At 35.7% G+C, this 19,099-nt stretch overlaps 2 protein-coding genes across 6 annotated transcripts in view; one reads left to right on the top strand and one right to left on the bottom strand.

Moving 5' to 3' along the window:
* Positions 1–225: 225 nt before the first annotated feature.
* The window catches only part of LOC114331285 (E3 ubiquitin-protein ligase HECW2), a 955,949-nt gene continuing 937,075 nt past the window's right edge, over positions 226–19,099 (bottom strand). For 2 of the 5 annotated variants that reach the window (XM_050656276.1, XM_050656277.1), the window contains 2 exons: positions 4,866–5,116; positions 226–1,251 (listed from right to left, as the gene is read on the bottom strand). In XM_050656276.1, the coding sequence (XP_050512233.1) occupies positions 993–1,251; positions 4,866–5,116 (510 nt within the window). In that variant the 3' untranslated portion in view covers positions 226–992. The remainder of the gene's footprint in view (positions 1,252–4,865; positions 5,117–19,099) is intronic. The other 3 variants (XM_050656278.1, XM_050656279.1, XM_028280809.2) reach the window with 2 other exon arrangements.
* On the top strand, positions 15,001–17,092 carry LOC114331286 (protein tilB-like). Its single transcript, XM_028280811.2, has 2 exons — positions 15,001–15,633; positions 16,339–17,092. The coding sequence occupies exons 1-2, from the start codon at positions 15,054–15,056 to the stop codon at positions 16,953–16,955; spliced, it is 1,197 nt and encodes a 398-aa protein (XP_028136612.1). The 5' UTR covers positions 15,001–15,053; the 3' UTR covers positions 16,956–17,092.

The following is a 19,099-nucleotide window of genomic DNA, read 5'->3' as shown; positions in this document are numbered from 1 at the left end:
TTTATCCGATGCCTAGATTTTGTGTCATTTTGGAACTACTAAAATTTTTTATTTCATTAGTAGTTCCAAAATGACACAAAATCTAGGCATCGGATAAAAAAGTTTATTTGAAGAAAGTGTATTTTTTTGTTCTTCTTAATGGCGGTACAGGCTCGTTTTTTTAATATTGTATTTAATTACAGAGTAATTTCCACATATTAATATATTTTTCAAATTGGGCTCTGTACCGCCATTCTTTATTATATTACGAATACGTGTGCCAAATATCTCGAAAAAATATTCAAAAATACAGCCGCAATCTTGGAACGCGTTTTGGGTACCTGTTGATCGCTACTGTTTCACCTTAAGTCTGCACAATAACGGTAAACTTTTATTTTTAGTTTTTCCAAAAAAATTATTATTTATAAAAAGTTTTGAATGATCTACAACCTAGAACACAATCATCAGATATTAATTTTTTTCAGTTATATACGCAGTTTGCCAAAAAATATGAATTGTGGTAATTGTTAATTCTTACATAATTATAAATAAACAACCACTTCATGAAATGCAAATTGATATTTAATTGTAACCGTTCCTTGAAAATAAATAATTTTTTCGCTAAATGAATAACACCACCCAATTAGACAGTCACTGTATCATATTCGAAAATGATATCTGAAGAAGATGACCGATGAATTAATTAGATGCTCATTATTTTCATATGATTCATTATGATGCCCTAATAGCTAAAAATGTCATATTTATTGAATACAACATATTAAGGATATGAAAAAAAAACATATCCTGATACAGAAGTTAGAACTAACACTTCCTACCTGAATCAGGTAATACTTGTTGACTAAACTATCTCAAAATATTTAATTAAAACAAGACAGTTGGTAGTAAACAAGATATAGTAAAAAATGTTAAAATCAGTCAATCACTCATAAAACTATCGTAAAAGTTCAACCTTTCCTGTTTAAAATACGGTGAAGATAAGTACCGACGCTTCACTCTATTCCGAAGGTATTAGTTTCTTCTACAGCGAGTAGCAACTTTTCATAAAGAACCTCCGACGTAGGATAGGGTGGCAGATCTAGCCTATTGAAGCACGTATGTGCTCTTGGAAGACTATTCGGTTTACCCCATTTCTCTATACAAAACTTTCGAGGACCTATCGAACCTCGGAGTGCAGAGAAACCCTCGAAAGGAATACTAGAGGTGCCCGTAACGAATTGAAGGAGGCGAAGTCTCTGTTCGTTGGTAAACCTAGAAAGAAACAGAATAAATTAGAATTTAAAAAAATTTTCGGATGTTGTTTTGTGATATTAAATTGAAATCCCTTCCATCTTTGTATATTTTAGAAACTGTTTGCTTAATTCGTAAACACATGCATGTCTTTCCAGCAAGGCCTCATCATGACTACTCCACCAGAAATTCAACTTTTGATGTCTATTTACCGATCCCGTCTTCTGAGTTAGTAAAGAAATCTATACTATATTCCGCAAAAAAACTATACAACCATCTCCCTTTACAACTCAAATCTGCAACATCCTTTCTCAAGTTCCGTAAAATGACAAAAGCTCATTTATCTAAAAGACCATATTATTCAGTAGAAGAGTTTCTTAATGACTAACTAAGAAATCACAGTAATGTACAATGTACAAGTAACTAAAGTGTATTTATCTATATTTGGGTGTCACATACAGCAGCTTAAACTGATTAGTTCCTTTGTTTGTGTTTTATTATATTATGTTGTATGTTCAATTTTGCAATTTATAGTAATTTTGCAATATATTGGTTTTTATTTTTTTACTTCACTTTTTTAACTTGTTTATATTTTTTTTTATTGACGATTTATCTAATTTTATAAAATTGTATTTGTTATTGTTATGTATATTTTTTTCGTGAATCTATGTTAAGCTTCGTCCATAAAATTGTATAATTTTCAGTGATAATAAAGCATATTTCTATTCTATTCTATTCTAAAACTTAGTTTTTTGCTAGCAGTTGCCGCTAGGGCATCCCTGCCATTTCGTTCGTTGTAATCCGTGTGATCGCACACCGGGGTTTGTCCTAGTAGTTGGGTCAGAGAGAACAGCATATGTGCCTCCTGATGAGAGACTAATAAGTTTCGAAACCGGTGGAGGTGCTTGCTGCACTCTCTGATTGAACTGGAATAATGATGTGGCTGTAGTTTCGTGTTGCAACGAAATTAAAAATGGTTATTCATTTTTTATTAAAAAAAAATTATTGGCGTTTAAAAAATTAACTTAATATTCACAAATGATCTTCGTTAAAAAATTTTGACGTTAGTAAACGGTAATCGTTTAGGATACAAATAAATCTTGTAAGACGTCAAAGATGTCATTTTAATTGCAGAAATATTTTTTTTATAAAACAGGACAACTTTGTAGAGATTAGGAAGAAAAGAAGATAATATCAGACAATTAGTAGATACAACTAATGAGATAGAAGAGACTCTGTAATAAGATTCTCTGTAATATCCTTGGAGGTTCAACATAGAACGTCTTAAGGGGTCATATACGTTTATCGAGCTTAAAAAGTAGTCTAAATGTAATGATAAATTGTACGAAAACTATTGGGCTAATTGATTTCATTTTTTTTTTAATTTTAAAGGTGGACTCTTAAGGAGCATAAAACATATGTTAAAAGTTAAAAAATAATTAAAAACATGGCGGCCGCGTCCAGTGGTGTAGAACGTGTTTTTTTTTCAGGTCAAACGGTGGGCATGATTCAGCTCGTAATATTTATTTGAAACAAAAATTGTTTATTTCTTATCATTTTTTAGAGTCATAGTTCTCGTGTGACGAGAGGAATTTAAGAAAAAAAATTAATTACGGAAATGCTCGAAATTTAAAAAAAAAAGTCGTAATTTTCACCAAAAAAATTGTCTATTTTTTTATTGCTATTCGAAAATGGTTAAATTTAATCAAAAAAGCTCTCGTCGCACGATAGTGAATCTAATTTAGAATATGTATGCGAAAAATGAAGTTAATCGGACGAACGGTTAAGCAGTTATCATGCCCACCGTTATGAAAAATGCTATTTCGAGAAAAACGTGTTTAAAGGTTTGCAAGACCTGCGGAGCGACCCGACTAGTTCCGTTTAAAGCAGCTGTAACTTCGTCAATAATTCGAATATCGAACTCGTTCTGGTCTTAAAATGTTTCTAAGAGATGTACTTTTTAAAATAAGCAAAAAAATAAAATCGATTTTTTGAAGCCGAGAAACGTATATGACCCCTTAAGACACTATCTAAAGCTGGGCACACACGAAGGTGACTTTTAAAAGATTTGGACTGCTACCGACCAATACCTTTATGATCCCCTATATTTTATCTGCACGTTTATCTCCGGCATTTTAGATCGCTGAAATATTAGATCGCCAGTAGTTTTGTTCCGTCGCGGGAGTGGACTGTGTGTTTGTACGCGACCGAAGTTTGGCCACGTGTTTTTCTAGAATTTCAAGATATGTAGTGGACGAAAAAAATATTATCCGAGATTATTGACATGTATAAGCAGAGGCCCTGTCTGTGGAAAATCAAAGATAATAGTAATATTTAAATACAACTTTTAAAATATCAGGCATTCTTTTTCTGGAGGAGAAGGGCTTTGAAACTATTACCGTTCTATTACGTTGAAAGAACTTACAACAAAAATTCAAAATTTAATAAAACCCGTTAGAAGAGGTTAAAAAATTGAAAGTAGTAAAAGATTGTTCATATTTTCCCCCTTCATCCAAATTTTCAACCGTTTTGATCGATTTGATCGGTCTTTTCTCTTTATTATTGAGTGAATAGGTTCATGAAATTTTTATAAGACCAATATATTCAGAAGAGTGCCCAAAACCGAAAGTGATGAAAGGGGTTATGGTCCTAAAATACTAACCTAACCTTAACCAAATAATTATTAAATAGCAAAAGTCATGATACGAAGAAAAACTGATAGAATAGGTGAAGATGAATTTAATATTTAGATCAGATAATAAGTTGAAGATATGTAACAGGTATTATAATAAGAGACCAAAGAAAAAATATCCTTTTGCAAAGTTGTTGCAAAATTGTAGTACACAAAAAATCTATTACTGCTTAGAAAATATTTTCACACTTAGAAGTTATTCTATTCAATTTAACTTATACTGTTAATTATACTTTTATTCTTTTATTATATCGCACCCACAGTAATACAAGGGCTCAACTCAAAATTTGTGTTAACTGTGATTTTAAGTGATAACGGCACAAAATGAAATTATCTACCAGTTAGCTCTGACAGAGAGAGAAAAAGAACATAAACGGCTCGGTAGCTATATTTGTGCCTCTCTCTCACTCTCCCCGCCCGCCTCTCGTTTTTACTGCTACAAGGTAGAAATCAGTAACATGTCTTTCTATGACGAAAATCCCGGCGAGTTTGTATTTTAACATTTTGTATTATATAACAGTTTTTAGTTGAGCCGTTATATTATACAAAATATAATAAATAAATGGGTCTAATGCATAATAGATCGTTATTTTGCATAAATAGTGACAGGACATTAATAATATAAGGGATCAAACTTAAACAATTCCTTATTTCTGTTATGTTTTTTTGTACTATATGGGACTAACTTGAAAATATTTTTTCCATTACATGTAATTAATGGAATTTATTTATATTATTATTTTTAATCATTGCTATTTATAGTGTAATCATCAAATAACAAATCTGCAAATTTAACATTTATAACTTAAATAATAAGCATGTTATTTGAAAAAATAGCTGTAATGTTGGAAACCAAAATCTTTAAACGCGATTTCCCAAAAATCTACTTTTTTGAATTGTGCCTCTATATTACTAAGGGTGCGATATATTATTGATTATTTACCTTTCGATGGCTTGCCAAAACCATATGACGACTGGATGCTGGTCGTGATAACCTCCTCGATACTCGGTATTGTGCCTCCAATCGATCAGATCGATTTCTGCCGTGCCGGCGATCACTAATTCTAACTCCCTAGCATCGAATACACTGACTAGTCTAGGGTCGACGACTTCATAGAAGCCTCTCACTAGCGATTCCGTCTGCTCCGAAACTCCACGTTCCAAGCGCCATCGAACTATCCTTTCTAAGTATTCCTAAAAAAATATGAGATTATGACACATGAGATTAAAATTGATTGAAGCTAAATATGTTTTCTTAATAAAAGTTTTTTCTTTTTTATACATTTTATTGGATGTGACCAATTCTATGCGTACTATTGTCTACACGTATGGAAGGTAATACCTATGATTAATATGGATTCAAAATCATTATACGAGGGCTCTCCAGAAATTTCGTTACGTTTTGATCTGTAGCCGCTATGGGCGGGGCTAGCGCGGGCATCTTAGCATCGTGGCGTTACTCCGTTCAGTAGCTATCCAGCCATGCTAGCGCGAAGTCACTGTCTCTTCTCGTTATTTTACAACAGCTGTTTGAAATGTGTGCCGCGATCGAAAACCCCGCCAGTTGTGAGGTACGGTCAGTAATACGGTTCTTGTTGGCTAAAAACCACAAACCAATTGAAATTTATCGCAAAATTTGTGCTGTTAATGGGAACAATGTGATCACTGAAGGTGGAGTGCGTCAATGGAGCATTAAATTCAAAAATGGTCGAACCAGTGCACTATGAAGAACGAAGTGGACGGCCAAGCATTGTGACTGATGAACTTGCCTCTTAAATTCAAGTAGGAGGTGTTTCCTCGTCCGCCGTATACGCCGGATCTTGCACCTAGCGACTACCACCTGTTTAGAGCAATAAAGACCTGGCTTGCAACGCAGCGCTTTGATGACAATGAGGAGCTACGGGACGGCGTTGAACACCCAGAACACCTGGTTAAAGTCTCAGGCGGCAGAATTTTATGACAATGGTATTTCAAAGCTAGTTCACCGCTATGATAAGTGCCTGAATTTGTTGGGAGATTATGTAGAAAAATAGTATTTAATTGTCTCTTTAAAACGTATTTAATAAAATCTTTTTCTTGTACTTGTTTTTTTCTATTCCAAAACGTAACGTACTTTCTGAAGAGCCTGCCTATTTGAGTAAACTCCTTAATTTGTAATTATACTACAGTGTAATGCTAAGGAATCAGTTAGTTAGCTCACTCACGAATTGAGCTACCTACAGGTTGTAAGGCTCAGCCAGCATGAGTGTAGATATGCATACCGTTTAACTCCACGGCATGATACTATTTTCTATTTCACGACAATAATATTGTTCTTATTTATTTCAAAGCAATATTTATGTTTTGGACTCTTCGTTATGTGACATCGCTAGAATTATAGGCTATATAATTTTTATCGTTAGATTTAAATATTATTATATTATGTTGAAAACTGTTATGTTGAAGTTTTTTCTTCTTCTGCTTCCTCTTTATAAGCAATAAGCAACTCTGCTTATTCATTGGTGGATTGATACTGTGGCGTAATTGTCTTTTTACGCGGTTGCCTCTACTATTTTATTTATTTATATTTTTAGGCACTAATTTAAATAAAGGAAGACTTACTTATATTATTTTATTTACATCGCTTATTTATTTAATAATTACAAATAACACCAACTAACACATCTAATTTATTTACAACTCAAATTTATGATTTAATTAACTAAACATACTTCCGATAACTAATAAATACATTTCACTAAATCCGATTTCGATTACAATTATATCACGCGTCGCGGCTCGGTCATTGACTGACTGGCCTGTGCTCGAATTCCTGTTCTTAAATACTCTGACAGCGGTCGCCTCGAATCGCCGTGGAAGGTCTGGCCTTGACTCGTAATCCCGGGAAGCATCGAGAATAATTAGGCCGGGTCGTGAGGCGTCACATTGCCCCCTCCTTAAAAGATGGTTCCTCCTGGAACCTTGTCGGGACTGGAACTGGATGCTGGTATCTGCAACTGGACCCTCTTTTACAACTCCCAGTTGTATAAAAGTGGCAGGGGACGGTCTTCTCTCCGCACCAGTAACTATGCGGATTGCAACAGACTAACACCTGAACCTCGGTGTCTTGGAAAATTTCTTCTACCATATTTCGGATAACTCTCCAGTCTAATTGACTGCATTCTAACTTTGGCATGGCTAACTTTTGCACGTCGGACTCCAACACGTGCTCTCTCAATTGAATTAATGCATCCCATACATCTTGATAGGTAGGTTGATCATGGACAGTGTCTTTTGTTACCAGATAGAATAGGTAACGTGATGCATCTTGGAGTTTCAATGCTTTGCCAGGAGCTGGCAGTTGGCATTGCAGTTCTGCAACTCGACCAAACTTCCTTCGGAAGGCGGATGCCAACCCTCGTGCGTCTTTGATACTGGCCGGGATGGTATGGGCCAGCGAATAGTCATCGGGAAGTGCGAGAAGATCTCGCTTTTCTTCAGTGGTAACACCATGTCTTGCTTTACCGGTACCTCCGTAGGCACCCATGAACTCTTCAAAGGTAAGGTCAGGTATTCCTCGAATTTGGTTGACTTCCACTTCTTCATCTACGTCGTGGTCTCCCTCGTACGGCGCCAACCGGTTATGGTGGACTATCATCGGCTTTCCCCTAGGAATCTTGCTTATTCGGTAGATAACGTCATTGATTTTCTTGACAATGAGGTACGGACCTTCCCAGAACTGCTGCAACTTGGGAGAACAACCTGTTCGCTTCTTTGGATTATAAAGCCAGACTTTGTCGTTCTCCTTGAAACATCCCCTCTCGGCTTGGGTATCGTATCGTTTCTTCACTCGGTCGCTAGCGATCTGAAGATTAGAACGGACCAACTCATGTATATCGTCCATTCTTCTTCGTAATTCATTCACGTAATCCTCACCAGCAACATCTTCTCCAGGTCGACATCCAAACTCTAGATCACAGGGTAGACGCATCTCACGTCCAAATAGGACTTTTGTTGGTGTTTGCCCAGTTCATTCATTAACAGCAGATCTATAGGCCATTGCGAAGAACGGAAGGTACTGGTCCCAGTCTCGTTGATGATTGGACACCATCTTTGTCAAATACTTGCCGACTGTCCTATTCATACGCTCCACCATTCCATCCGATTGCGGGTGATAGGCCGTGGTCCTTGTCTTCTTCATGCCTAGTTTATCACAGATTCCTTGAAATAGATCGCTCTCAAAGTTCCTTCCTTGGTCACTATGGATCTCCAGAGGTACTCCAAATCGGCTGATGCAGTCTTTGATTAACACATCTGCAATAGTGGCGGCCTTCTGGTCTGGAATTACGTAGATCTCCACCCACTTCGTGAAGTAATCCATTACCACCAACATGTATTTGCATCCATTGTCACTTTCTGGAAATGGCCCGGCAATATCCAAAGCTATTCTTTCAAACGGACTTCCAACATTATACTGTCTCATAGGAGCCTTTCTTTTCCGGTAGGGCCCGTTACTTGTAGCACAGGTAGTACATTTCTTACACCAGTCTTCTTTACACCAAAATGCCCTCCTGATGGACTGTCGTGTAACTGACGAAGTACTTCGGCTACTCTGCTCTTTGGAATCACCAACCATCATCATTTTCTATTACTCGTTTAAGCAAGCTGTCTTCCAAGATAAATGAGTCCCACTGGGCCCAATACGTCTTAACTACTGAGCCTAGGCTTGATATTTCTTGCCAAGATGGTCGACGATTTTCTTCTTTCCATTTCCGAATCTTCTGTAAAACTGGATCTTTTTCTTGTTCTTCCTTGATCTTGGTAGGCGTCCACTCGTCGTTGACCACTGTTGTTCTTAGTACTGCTGCTTCCTTTGACTCTGTTTTGTTGCAATGGGAACATTCTGCTGGACACGGTCTTCTAGATAGAGAATCAGCGTTTCTGTGGCTAACTCCGGCCCGATGCTCGATCTTGAAATCATATTCTTGAAGTCGTTCAATCCATCTGGCTATCTGACCCTCTGGATTCTTAAACTGCATTAACCATTTAAGGGCGGCATGGTCGGTTCGGATTAGAAACTTCCTTCCGTAGAGGTATTGATAGAAGTGTTCCACTGATTTTACTACTGCTAGAAGTTCTCTTCTCGTGACGCAATAATTTCGTTCAGGTTTTGAAAGCACTTTACTAAAATATCCAAGGACTCGTTCCTGTCCTCCTTGGATCTGCGACAGCACTCCTCCAATTCCCACATTGCTTGCATCCGTATCTAAGATGAACTCTCCTTCTGGCAGTGGATACCCTAATATTGGCGCTGTAATTAAATGCCTCTTCAAAGTTTCAAAGGCCGTTTGGCAGTCTCCATCCCAGCAATAATCCCTTGCTTCCTCTGTAAGTCGCGTTAATGGCTTAGCGATATCTGCAAACTTCTTAATGAATCTCCGGTAGTAAGTACATAGTCCCAGAAAACTTCTCACTTGATGTTTATCAGTTGGTTCCGGCCATTCCTTAATGGAATCGATTTTTCCTTTGTCCACGGCCACTCCTTCTTTGCTGACTATATGGCCTAGATAATTGACTTACTTTGAAATAGCTGGCATTTCTTGGGATTTAACATTAACTGGGCAGCTTTAAGTCGATTAAAAACGTCTTCTAAATTCTTCAGGTGGTCTTCAAACGTCTCCCCCAAAACGATTATGTCGTCTAAATACACCAGGCACGTCTTCCAAGATAACCCTCTCAACACATTTTCCATAAGCCTCTCAAATGTCGCAGGAGCATTACAGAGTCCGAACGGCATAACGTTGAATTCCCATAATCCAGATCCTGTCGTAAAGGCCGTCTTCTCCTTGTCCACTGGATCCATTTCTACCTGCCAATATCCAGACTTCAAGTCCAACGTAGAAAACAATTTACTTCCAGCCAGTGTGTCCAACGTGTCGTCGATCCGAGGCAGAGGATAACTATCTTTCTTGGTAACATTGTTCAACAAACGGTAGTCCACACAGAATCTCGTAGTTCCATCTTTCTTCTTGACCAGGACCACCGGAGAGACCCATGGGCTCGTAGAAGACTCTATCACCCCGTCTTTCTTCATTTCTTGAACAATCCTTTCAGCTTCCTCTCTCTTTGCCTGTGGTAATCGTCGAGCTGTTTGACGAATTGGCCTAGCGGTACCAGTGTCAATTTTATGTTTGACAACTGTCGTTCTTCCTGTCTTTCCTCCTTTCGGTACGAATATATCACGATATTGCCTAAGAAATTCCCTTAATTTTCTTTTTTCCATTTGATTTAGATACTGGCCTGCAACTGCAACCATTTGGTCGAACTTGTCGTTGGAATTATCTGATGTTGTCGTCTGACGGATTATGGACGTCACGGGTACACAAGTTCCTACTTTTGTCTCCTTCTTGATGGTCACTGGGTAGTCATTGACATTAATCAATCTCACGGGAATTTCTTTAGCAGAAGTAACCAATTCCTTTCCAATTATGATTCCTCGGCCAACCTCCTCGTCGTGGTTCCATGGCTCCATCATAACAGGCGTTCCTTCTTCTACAGTTCCCTGTAGCCGCGCTACGATGATCGTTTCACTCCTCGCAGGCACAACTGTATCTTCTTTAATGGCTGCTAGCACAGTGCTGTCATCATGTGGATGAAGAAATACCTCCTCGTTGCCAACTTTGATTACCCTGTTCTTAAAATCCAATTGAAATCCATGCAAATTCATTACGTCCATTCCTAATATAACATCTTCTTCGATGTCTGCAACTATGACAGTATGGACGAACTTTTCTGCTCCAATCCCTAATTGTATCTGGATTTCTCCATGGGTGTTGGCGTTTTCACCTGTGGCAGTCCGCAGTCGCAACCTCGTTGGTAAGAGTTTCTTACGGCTGTTTAAAACTGACGGTCGTATAATGGTCCTGGTCGCTCCGGTATCCACCAACAATGTATACTTTTTACCATTTATTTCTCCATCCACATATACACTATCTTCACGACATTTCAAAGAAGCTATTAGTATGAGAGGGTCTTTGGAAAAGTTGCGGGTCGAAGCTGCCCCCCTAAGGCCGACCCGTTCTAGTTTTCCTGCTGGTGAGTCTCTTGATTGTTATTGTACCTAGGGTACTTACATGAACTCCGTACGTGTCCCATTTCCCCACAGTTCCAGCACCTTATGGTCTTCGTTTTCTTCGATGCCATGTCTTTCATCATATTAACAAGCTGGTCAAGTTTGTCCTCATCCTGTTCCTCTTTCACAGTCCTCACTTTACTGTACCCACCAGAGGCCTCGGTAGCTGATTCGTATTCGAGGGCGGCAGACAAGACATCGACCAGCGTCTTGTGACGAGCTAATCGCAGTGTTCTTTGCATTTCATGATCACGAAGGCCATCAATAAATGTTTGAACAGCCAGCTTTTCCATCATGTCTTCGGGAGCTGTTGGATATGCATATCGTACCAACCTGGCAATATCGACCTCGTATTCTTGAAGAGCTTCATCTTTCTTTTGTCTTCGATTTTTAAACTGCGACTGATAGATATGCTCTAAATGTTCGTGCCCGTATCGCATATTCAGTCTCTTTTTAAGCTGCTCGAAGTCATCTGTCTCCTCTACGGCTATGGTCTGGAGGACATCCAAAGCGTCGCCTCGAAGAGCAATAGTGAGGTTTACAGCTTTTTCTTTTTCGGACCATCCGTTCGCTCTGGCCGCCGATTCGAACTGTTTCATGTAGTTGTTCCATGATGACTTTCCGTCGAAATTTGGCACCTTAACACGGGCATGACCTACACTCCCTTCAACTATCGACCGTGGCTCCAGTTTGTATTTGGTTTCATCATCTTTGATGTCTGTTAAGATGGGTTCCATCCCTTTGTCTACTTTTTCCGTTTCCTCCATTTTCTTTTCTATTTCCTTGATCTTTTCTTCAAAAGTAGATTTTATGGACGATATCTTGTCGTCAAAATCCGAAGTGACCCTAGAGATCTCGTTAGTCATTTTGCTGTCAAGGGATGAAATATCACCCGAAACTTTCTTCTCTAACGATGCAATGTCTGTCGAAACTTTCAAAACATCCGAGGAAACTTGGGAAATTTCACTAGAAACCTTTTTCTCTAACGAAACTTGGAAGATTTCACTAGAAACTTTGTTCTCTAACGATGTAATGTCTGTCGATACTTTGTTCTCTAACGATGTAATGTCTGTCGAAACCTTCGAAATCGACGAGATCACAGCAGCATGCTTGTCTTCAAACAAATAGGTTTCTGGATCTTGACCCTCTTCCTGAAGAGCGTTCTTTAGACGTTCGACCAGATCAGCCTTTTTCCCAGTAGAACTCAGATCTCTTTCTTCCAATTCAAGTCTCAGGTCTGCAATTTTTAGCTTACACAAGGTAGACATGATCACACACTTTATTTATTACGATTTATATTTTATTTATTTTTAAAGGTTCCACACTTTATTTAAACCGAAAATTTACGTTGATATTTATTTCAAGTATCCTCACTTCTGCACCATTTGTGGCGTAATTGTCTTTTTACGCGGTTGACTCTACTATTTTATTTATTTATATTTTTAGGCACTAATTTAAATAAAGGAAGACTTACTTATATTATTTTATTTACATCGCTTATTTATTTAATAATTACAAATAGCACCAACTAACACATCTAATTTATTTACAACTCAAATTTATGATTTAATTAACTAAACATACTTCCGATAACTAATAAATACATTTCACTAAATCCGATTTCGATTACAATTATATCACGCGTCGCGGCTCGGTCATTGACTGACTGGCCTGTGCTCGAATTCCTGTTCTTAAATACTCTGACAGCGGTCGCCTCGAATCGCCGTGGAAGGTCTGGCCTTGACTCGTAATCCCGGGAAGCATCGAGAATAATTAGGCCGGGTCGTGAGGCGTCACAATACCTCTATCTTTTGCGCGGTCGGCTAATACTTCTTCTACCGATTGGTGATGTATCTCTTGCTGTTTTGACCACACGTGTCTCCCCTATTCTGCTTATGTGGTTATTCCATTCTTTTTTCTATTTAGTATCCATTCGTTTATACATTGTACGTTACATTGTCTTCTATTGTTTTCACTCCTCTTTCGATCTCTAAGCGTATTTTCTGTAATTCTTCTCAGTACTCTCATCTCATCCTTTTTCAACTTCATTTCTACTTCTTTGTTTTCAATTCTGTATCCTCTTCCTTTGTTGACGTTTTTGATACTTTCTTAAGTTTTTCCTCTTTATACTGTGGTTTTTTTTTAAAGAAATAATTGTCTTTTTTATGAAGTAAATCGCGTCAACCATGAATGGTTATTGGCGGAGGAGAGTTGTACATAAAATCAGATGTTAGCTTATAATTAATTACAAAATATGAGGATTTAAGTCCATTTTCATATCAGTTTGTACAATTTGGTAAGGTCATAAACGTCACTTTTCAGAATCTTTTCAGATCACTTGGTAAATCACTTTGAAATCGTTCCAGGTAATAGAGTGGGCAATTAAAAATAATCTGTTTGATTGTCAAAGGAACATCGCAAACATAGCATAATTTTTGTTGCTCTTTCTTCATTAGGTACTGGTGGGTTAATCTGGTATGTCCTATTCTCAAGCGGTGTTGCATGATGATCTCGTCGTTTTTGTGGCATTATCCCTTTTGGTGACAAAGGACCCCGCAGAAACCATATGGGAAATGGCTCTCTGTCAAATGCTCTGAATCTTTGGGTTCTGGTAGTCCTTGATGTGTAGAACAAAAGACTCAATGGGCACGTAGCTCGAAAAAATCATGGTTTTAAGATATAAGCCTCTGAAGTTATAGGTACAGTGAGGAAGTTTGAGTTGGAATAAAATAATTTTCTCGAGAATGTACGAATCTGGAGATAAATTACGAATCAGGTTGATTTTTATTTTTATGTTATAATTTTTTGGCATATATCTCATACTAGTGACGTCATCCATCTGGGTCTGATGACGCAATCGATGATTTTTTTAAATAAGAATAGGGGCCGTGTGATAGCTCATTTGAAAGGTTTTTAATTCTCTATTCACTAATAGAAACATTAACATAATTATTTATACAGGGGGCCCAAAATTTTTTTTGAATTAAATTAATTGAGACAAAAAGAAGAATGTATATAATTTATTTAATTCCAAATACATTTTACTGCTGTCAGAAAACAGAAAAAATATTAATTTGAAAAATAAACATTGCTTTTCGCTAAATTAAAATGTTTAAACTGCTAAGAGGCAGGTAGGTGGCATCTTTAGTATTGAATTTAAGCGAAAAACAATATTTGTTTATCAAATAAACATTTTTTCCTGTTTTGGGACAACAGTAAAATGTATTTCGAATTAAATAAATTATATACATTCTTCTTTTTTTCTCAATTAATTGTATTAAAAAAAATTTTTTAGGCACCCTGTATAAATAATTATGTTAATGTTTATACTATTGAATAGAGAATTGAATAACCTTTCAAATGAGCTATCACACCACCCCTATTCTTATTTAAAAAAATCATCGATTGCGTCATCACTCCCAGATTGATGACGTCACTAGTATGATATATATGCCAAAAAATTATAGTTTAAAAATAAAAATCGATCTGATTCGTAATTTATCTCCAGAGTCGACCGTTCTCGAGAAAATGAATTTATTCCAACTCAAACGTCCTCACTGTATCTATAACTTCAGAGGCTTATATCTTAAAACTATGATTTTTTGGAGCTACGCGCCCATTGAGTCTTTTGTTCTACTCGTCAAGGACTACCAGAACCCAAAGTTTCAGAGCATTTGACAGAGAGCCATTTCCCATAAGGTTTCTGCGGGGTCCTTTGGGTTGATACGTTGTAGTTGGTTGTTGTCCAGTTTCTTCCATCTTTCGAGCCATATTCCTATTGAAAATTCTTTGATGGTATTTTGAATGACGGAATGAGGAATTTCAAGGAGTTCATTATCTGGTCTTTTTCCTATTAGACAATAACTTATTGATTATTAGACCATCCTCGTATTTTCAATTAATAATGGTCTGCCCTTATATTTCAGGTACTTTTACATGTTGTTGCTAAGCGACACTAGTATTGATATAATACTGAAACAATGCTTTTAATTCAGTCTGTGACAATTATTCGACATTAAGATGGTTAAAATTACAGAAGATTTGGTAAGAAAAAAAGCAGAACACAATGAGAAAATAATTGGCACGCTTGAAGAGTTATCGCTCCATCAAGAAGACGTTGAAAAAATAGAAAATCTTAACAATTGGTGTAAAGACTTACAAATTTTATATTTACAAGCAAACCTGATATCAAAAATAGAAAATGTAAATAAGTTAAAGAAACTGCAGTATTTAAACTTAGCCATTAATAATATTGAAAAGATAGAAAATTTAGAAAAGTGTGAATCGCTAGAAAAATTGGATTTGACCTTAAATTTTATAGGAGATTTGGAAAGTGTTTGTAATCTTAGGCACAACATTCACTTAAGGGAGCTACACTTAACTGGAAACCCCTGCTGTGATTACGAGGGTTACAGAAATTATGTAGTAGCTACATTGCCACAACTGAAAAATCTGGACTCCAGAGAAATTAGCAAAAGCGAAAGAATTAAATCCCAACAACTTCTAGAACAGACAGAGAAAAACATTCGTCAAGCTCAAGTGAAGTATTTTAAATGGAGGCAAGAACAGAGAGAAAGGATGAACCAGATAGATTATACAGGTCTGTATTTAAACAATTTATACAATTTGTACAGTATAACGTATAATTTTGCCAATGCGGTGTTTTTCACCTGCTTTTTGGTAGTTTTGAATTAAAGCTAATCAAAATAGTTTTGCTTATTTCTATTATATTGAGGTGTGTAATTTACTATTTTTTAAGGACTTTTGCTATTTTTTTTTGTAAAAAATAAATACAGTAGGAAAATAAGAAAGAATACCCATGAACGAACATACAAAACACGCTGTATTTTCCTGTCAAGGTGTAACACAAAAAATTGGCCAGCGCAAGTACATGTACTAATTATTGTTACATGTACTTGCACTGGACAATTTTCTTTGTGACACAGTGACAGGAAAATACAGGGTGTTTTATATGTTAGTTCATGGGTATTCTATCATTTTTCCGACTGTATATACGATTCCCCAATAACGAGAAGATTCTATATGTGTCATTTTAAGATATAATTTCCTGTTAATATATTTTTTTGTTCCTTACTAACTTATCCTTTTTATCCAATAAATTTACCATATTTTATTCACCGCAGATTTAAACAGGTTCAGTACTATTTCAGCTTTATAATATAAAGGGCAAATTTAATATTTTATAAATAAGATGGTTTCGAGTCTGTGTCCATCTTATTTAAGAATAATATTTTAAGAATTTAATGTGCCACCAAATCATGTGTAACCAAATATTTAATTGCAGGTATTTCAAACGATGAATTTTGGAAGATGACTAGTGAGCATTGTCCAGAAACCAGAATAGAAATGGCACATAGACAAAGTAAAAAAGATAAAGATGTCTGTAACGTTTCTGAAGAAACTCCTAAAATACGTCTAAAACTATTTAATAAAGAAGGCAGACCACTCAATGTTAACCAAGCTAAGCTGGATTTTACTTTTAACGACGAAGATCCAAGGCAGTTCACTTTGGATGTGTCAGTGTATAAATTTTTGGACACTAATCTTATCAATGTAGATCTGCAGCCGATATATGTTAAAATAACTGTTAAGGAAAAAATATTTCAAATAGTATTTCCTGAAGAAATATTGGTTGAGAAAAGTACTGCCCAGAGATCTCAAACTACGGGACATCTGGTTCTGAAGCTAACCAAAGCAAATTATAAGGAACCATTGCACAAGGAAAAAAAAGTTTTACAGAAGTTTCAACCGGAGAGAAAAGAATCTAAAAATGAGTATTTAGAAGTGAAAGATGAAGTAGGAGATTTAGATTTTAGTAAAATTATTGAAAATAATAACAAAATAAAAGCTGTTAACGTAGATCCTGATATACCGCCTTTGGAATTTGTGTACCACTGTTAGTTTTCAATTAAATCATAATAAAGTTTAATTGTTTGTTAATGATTTTATCTCTAGCTTAATTTAATTCAGTTGTACTAACACCACTACCTCCCCTACCCTGTTTTCAACCCATTATGTATTTTCTGCAGATCTTTTTCATAAATATCCTCAGTTCTATGCATTTCATGTGTTTTATTTAATTGTCTTTGCCATTGCTCTTTTTTAACCAAATTTAACATAATCCACAAGGAAAAGAAAAAAGTTTCCTGTAGTTGGCTGTATACCATAAATCACAAAAATTGGAAAAAATCCTTTGTAAAAGGTATACAATTTTTATTACAATTCCCTTTAAGGGCTACATCACAGAACGTTTTCGATTTTATAAAAAAATCCTCATCAGTGTTAAAACCTAAAAGTAAGTATAGGTAACCATTTTAATGAATGCAAAGTTGATGGTGTTCTCTGAAGCTATTTCCTTGTGGCATGTTTATGATTAACTAGTATAATACTTCGTAGTATTTTGTATTTTGACAAAGACACCCGATTTAGGCGTCGAAACGTTAATAAAATTATTTTTTCAATTTAATTGTGGCTTATTTCCCATCTAGGTAAATAGTTAATTGCAAAGTTGATATTTAAATTTTGACTAAGGTTAAAGCAAGTTGGTAATACTTACAGGTTGGATGCCAGCTGAGCCACCAAAGAAACATTAGGGTAAAAACCCTTTAAATATTACATATTTAGTTGCATTAAAGGTGCATACTTAAATAAAACTCCTTAGGATAGAAACTTATTAAACAGGATAATGCCCTTAGGTAAGGTAAGGACCTTCCCAACACGTGGGATGTAAATTGAGTTCTTTACATTACAATGATTTAATGTCAACTAAATGCGAGTTGAGTCGTTGAGTGTTGTTTCTGAAAGGTGTCAAAACTAAACTGACAATGTGACGTTGAGGTTACCCAGTATTAATACAGCCAACTAATTGTAATAAAAGATTTTTTTTTAATTATAACAGTAATAACAAACATCGACAAAGTTGTGGCTATAATTGCATTTACCTTAATTATGTAAGATGTGGAGTATAAAATGATTTTATAATGACAGTTGGTGTAAATAAAGAATTAGCCAGAATGTATGCAAACATCTATACTTATTCAAAAAAAAGTTGAATTAATTAGCGAATAATGGATCCACTTATGTTAAAGAACATCTGGGACCAAATAATTATGTGAAAAATTTGCTAAATGTTTTATTTATATGAATTAGTTGATGATTGTGGTTCGTATTTAAAATTGAATAAAAAATTAAAGTAGGTCTAACTGTATTGATGAAAGTTTAATTTACTACGAATTAAAAAGGGGGTTGTTGGTTTAATTGTAATTAATTGATGTGACAGAGTAAATTAGAGAGACTGTAATATGTGGGAGTCTGATATCAAAGTAGTGTTGAAATTAAGATAACTAGTATAAGTCGAAGGAGAAAACTATTATGATACAATGATATGTAGGTTGATTGGTTATAGATAGAGTTATGTGATCTTCAATTCTCATTTGTAAGACCTCAACACTCAATGAGATTTCCTTCCCACAATCAAAATAATTTGATTAGATACATCTTTTCCTTTTATAAACTAATGTCTACTTCAAAAATATATTTCACACATTTCCCTCAATTTAAGAAATGAGAATTGAAGGTCACATAACTCTATCTATAACCAATCAACCTACATGTCATTGTATCAACAGTCTTCTCCTTCGACTTATACTACTTATCTTAATTTCAACACTACTTTGATATCAGACTCCCACATATTACAGTCTCTCTAATTTACTCTGTCACATCAATTAATTACAATTAAACCAACAACCCCCTTTTTTAATTCGTGGTAAATTAAACTTTCATCAACACAGTTAGACCTACTTTAATTTTTTATTCAATTTTAAATACGAACCACAATCATCAACTAATTCATATAAATAAAACATCTTAGCAAATTTTTCACATAATTATTTGGTCCCAGATGTTCTTTAACATAAGTGGATCCATTATTCGCTAATTAATTCAACTTCTTTTTGAATTAAGTATAGATGTTTGCATACATTCTGGCTAATTCTTTATTTACCCCAACTGTCATTATAAAATCATTTTATACTCCACATTTT

The sequence above is a fragment of the Diabrotica virgifera genome, chromosome 7 (assembly GCF_917563875.1).
Source record: "Diabrotica virgifera virgifera chromosome 7, PGI_DIABVI_V3a".
In the NCBI taxonomy this organism is placed as follows: Eukaryota; Metazoa; Arthropoda; class Insecta; order Coleoptera; family Chrysomelidae; genus Diabrotica; species Diabrotica virgifera.
Note: the sequence above shows the minus strand (reverse complement) of the source record. Positions and strands in the feature narration are given on the sequence as shown.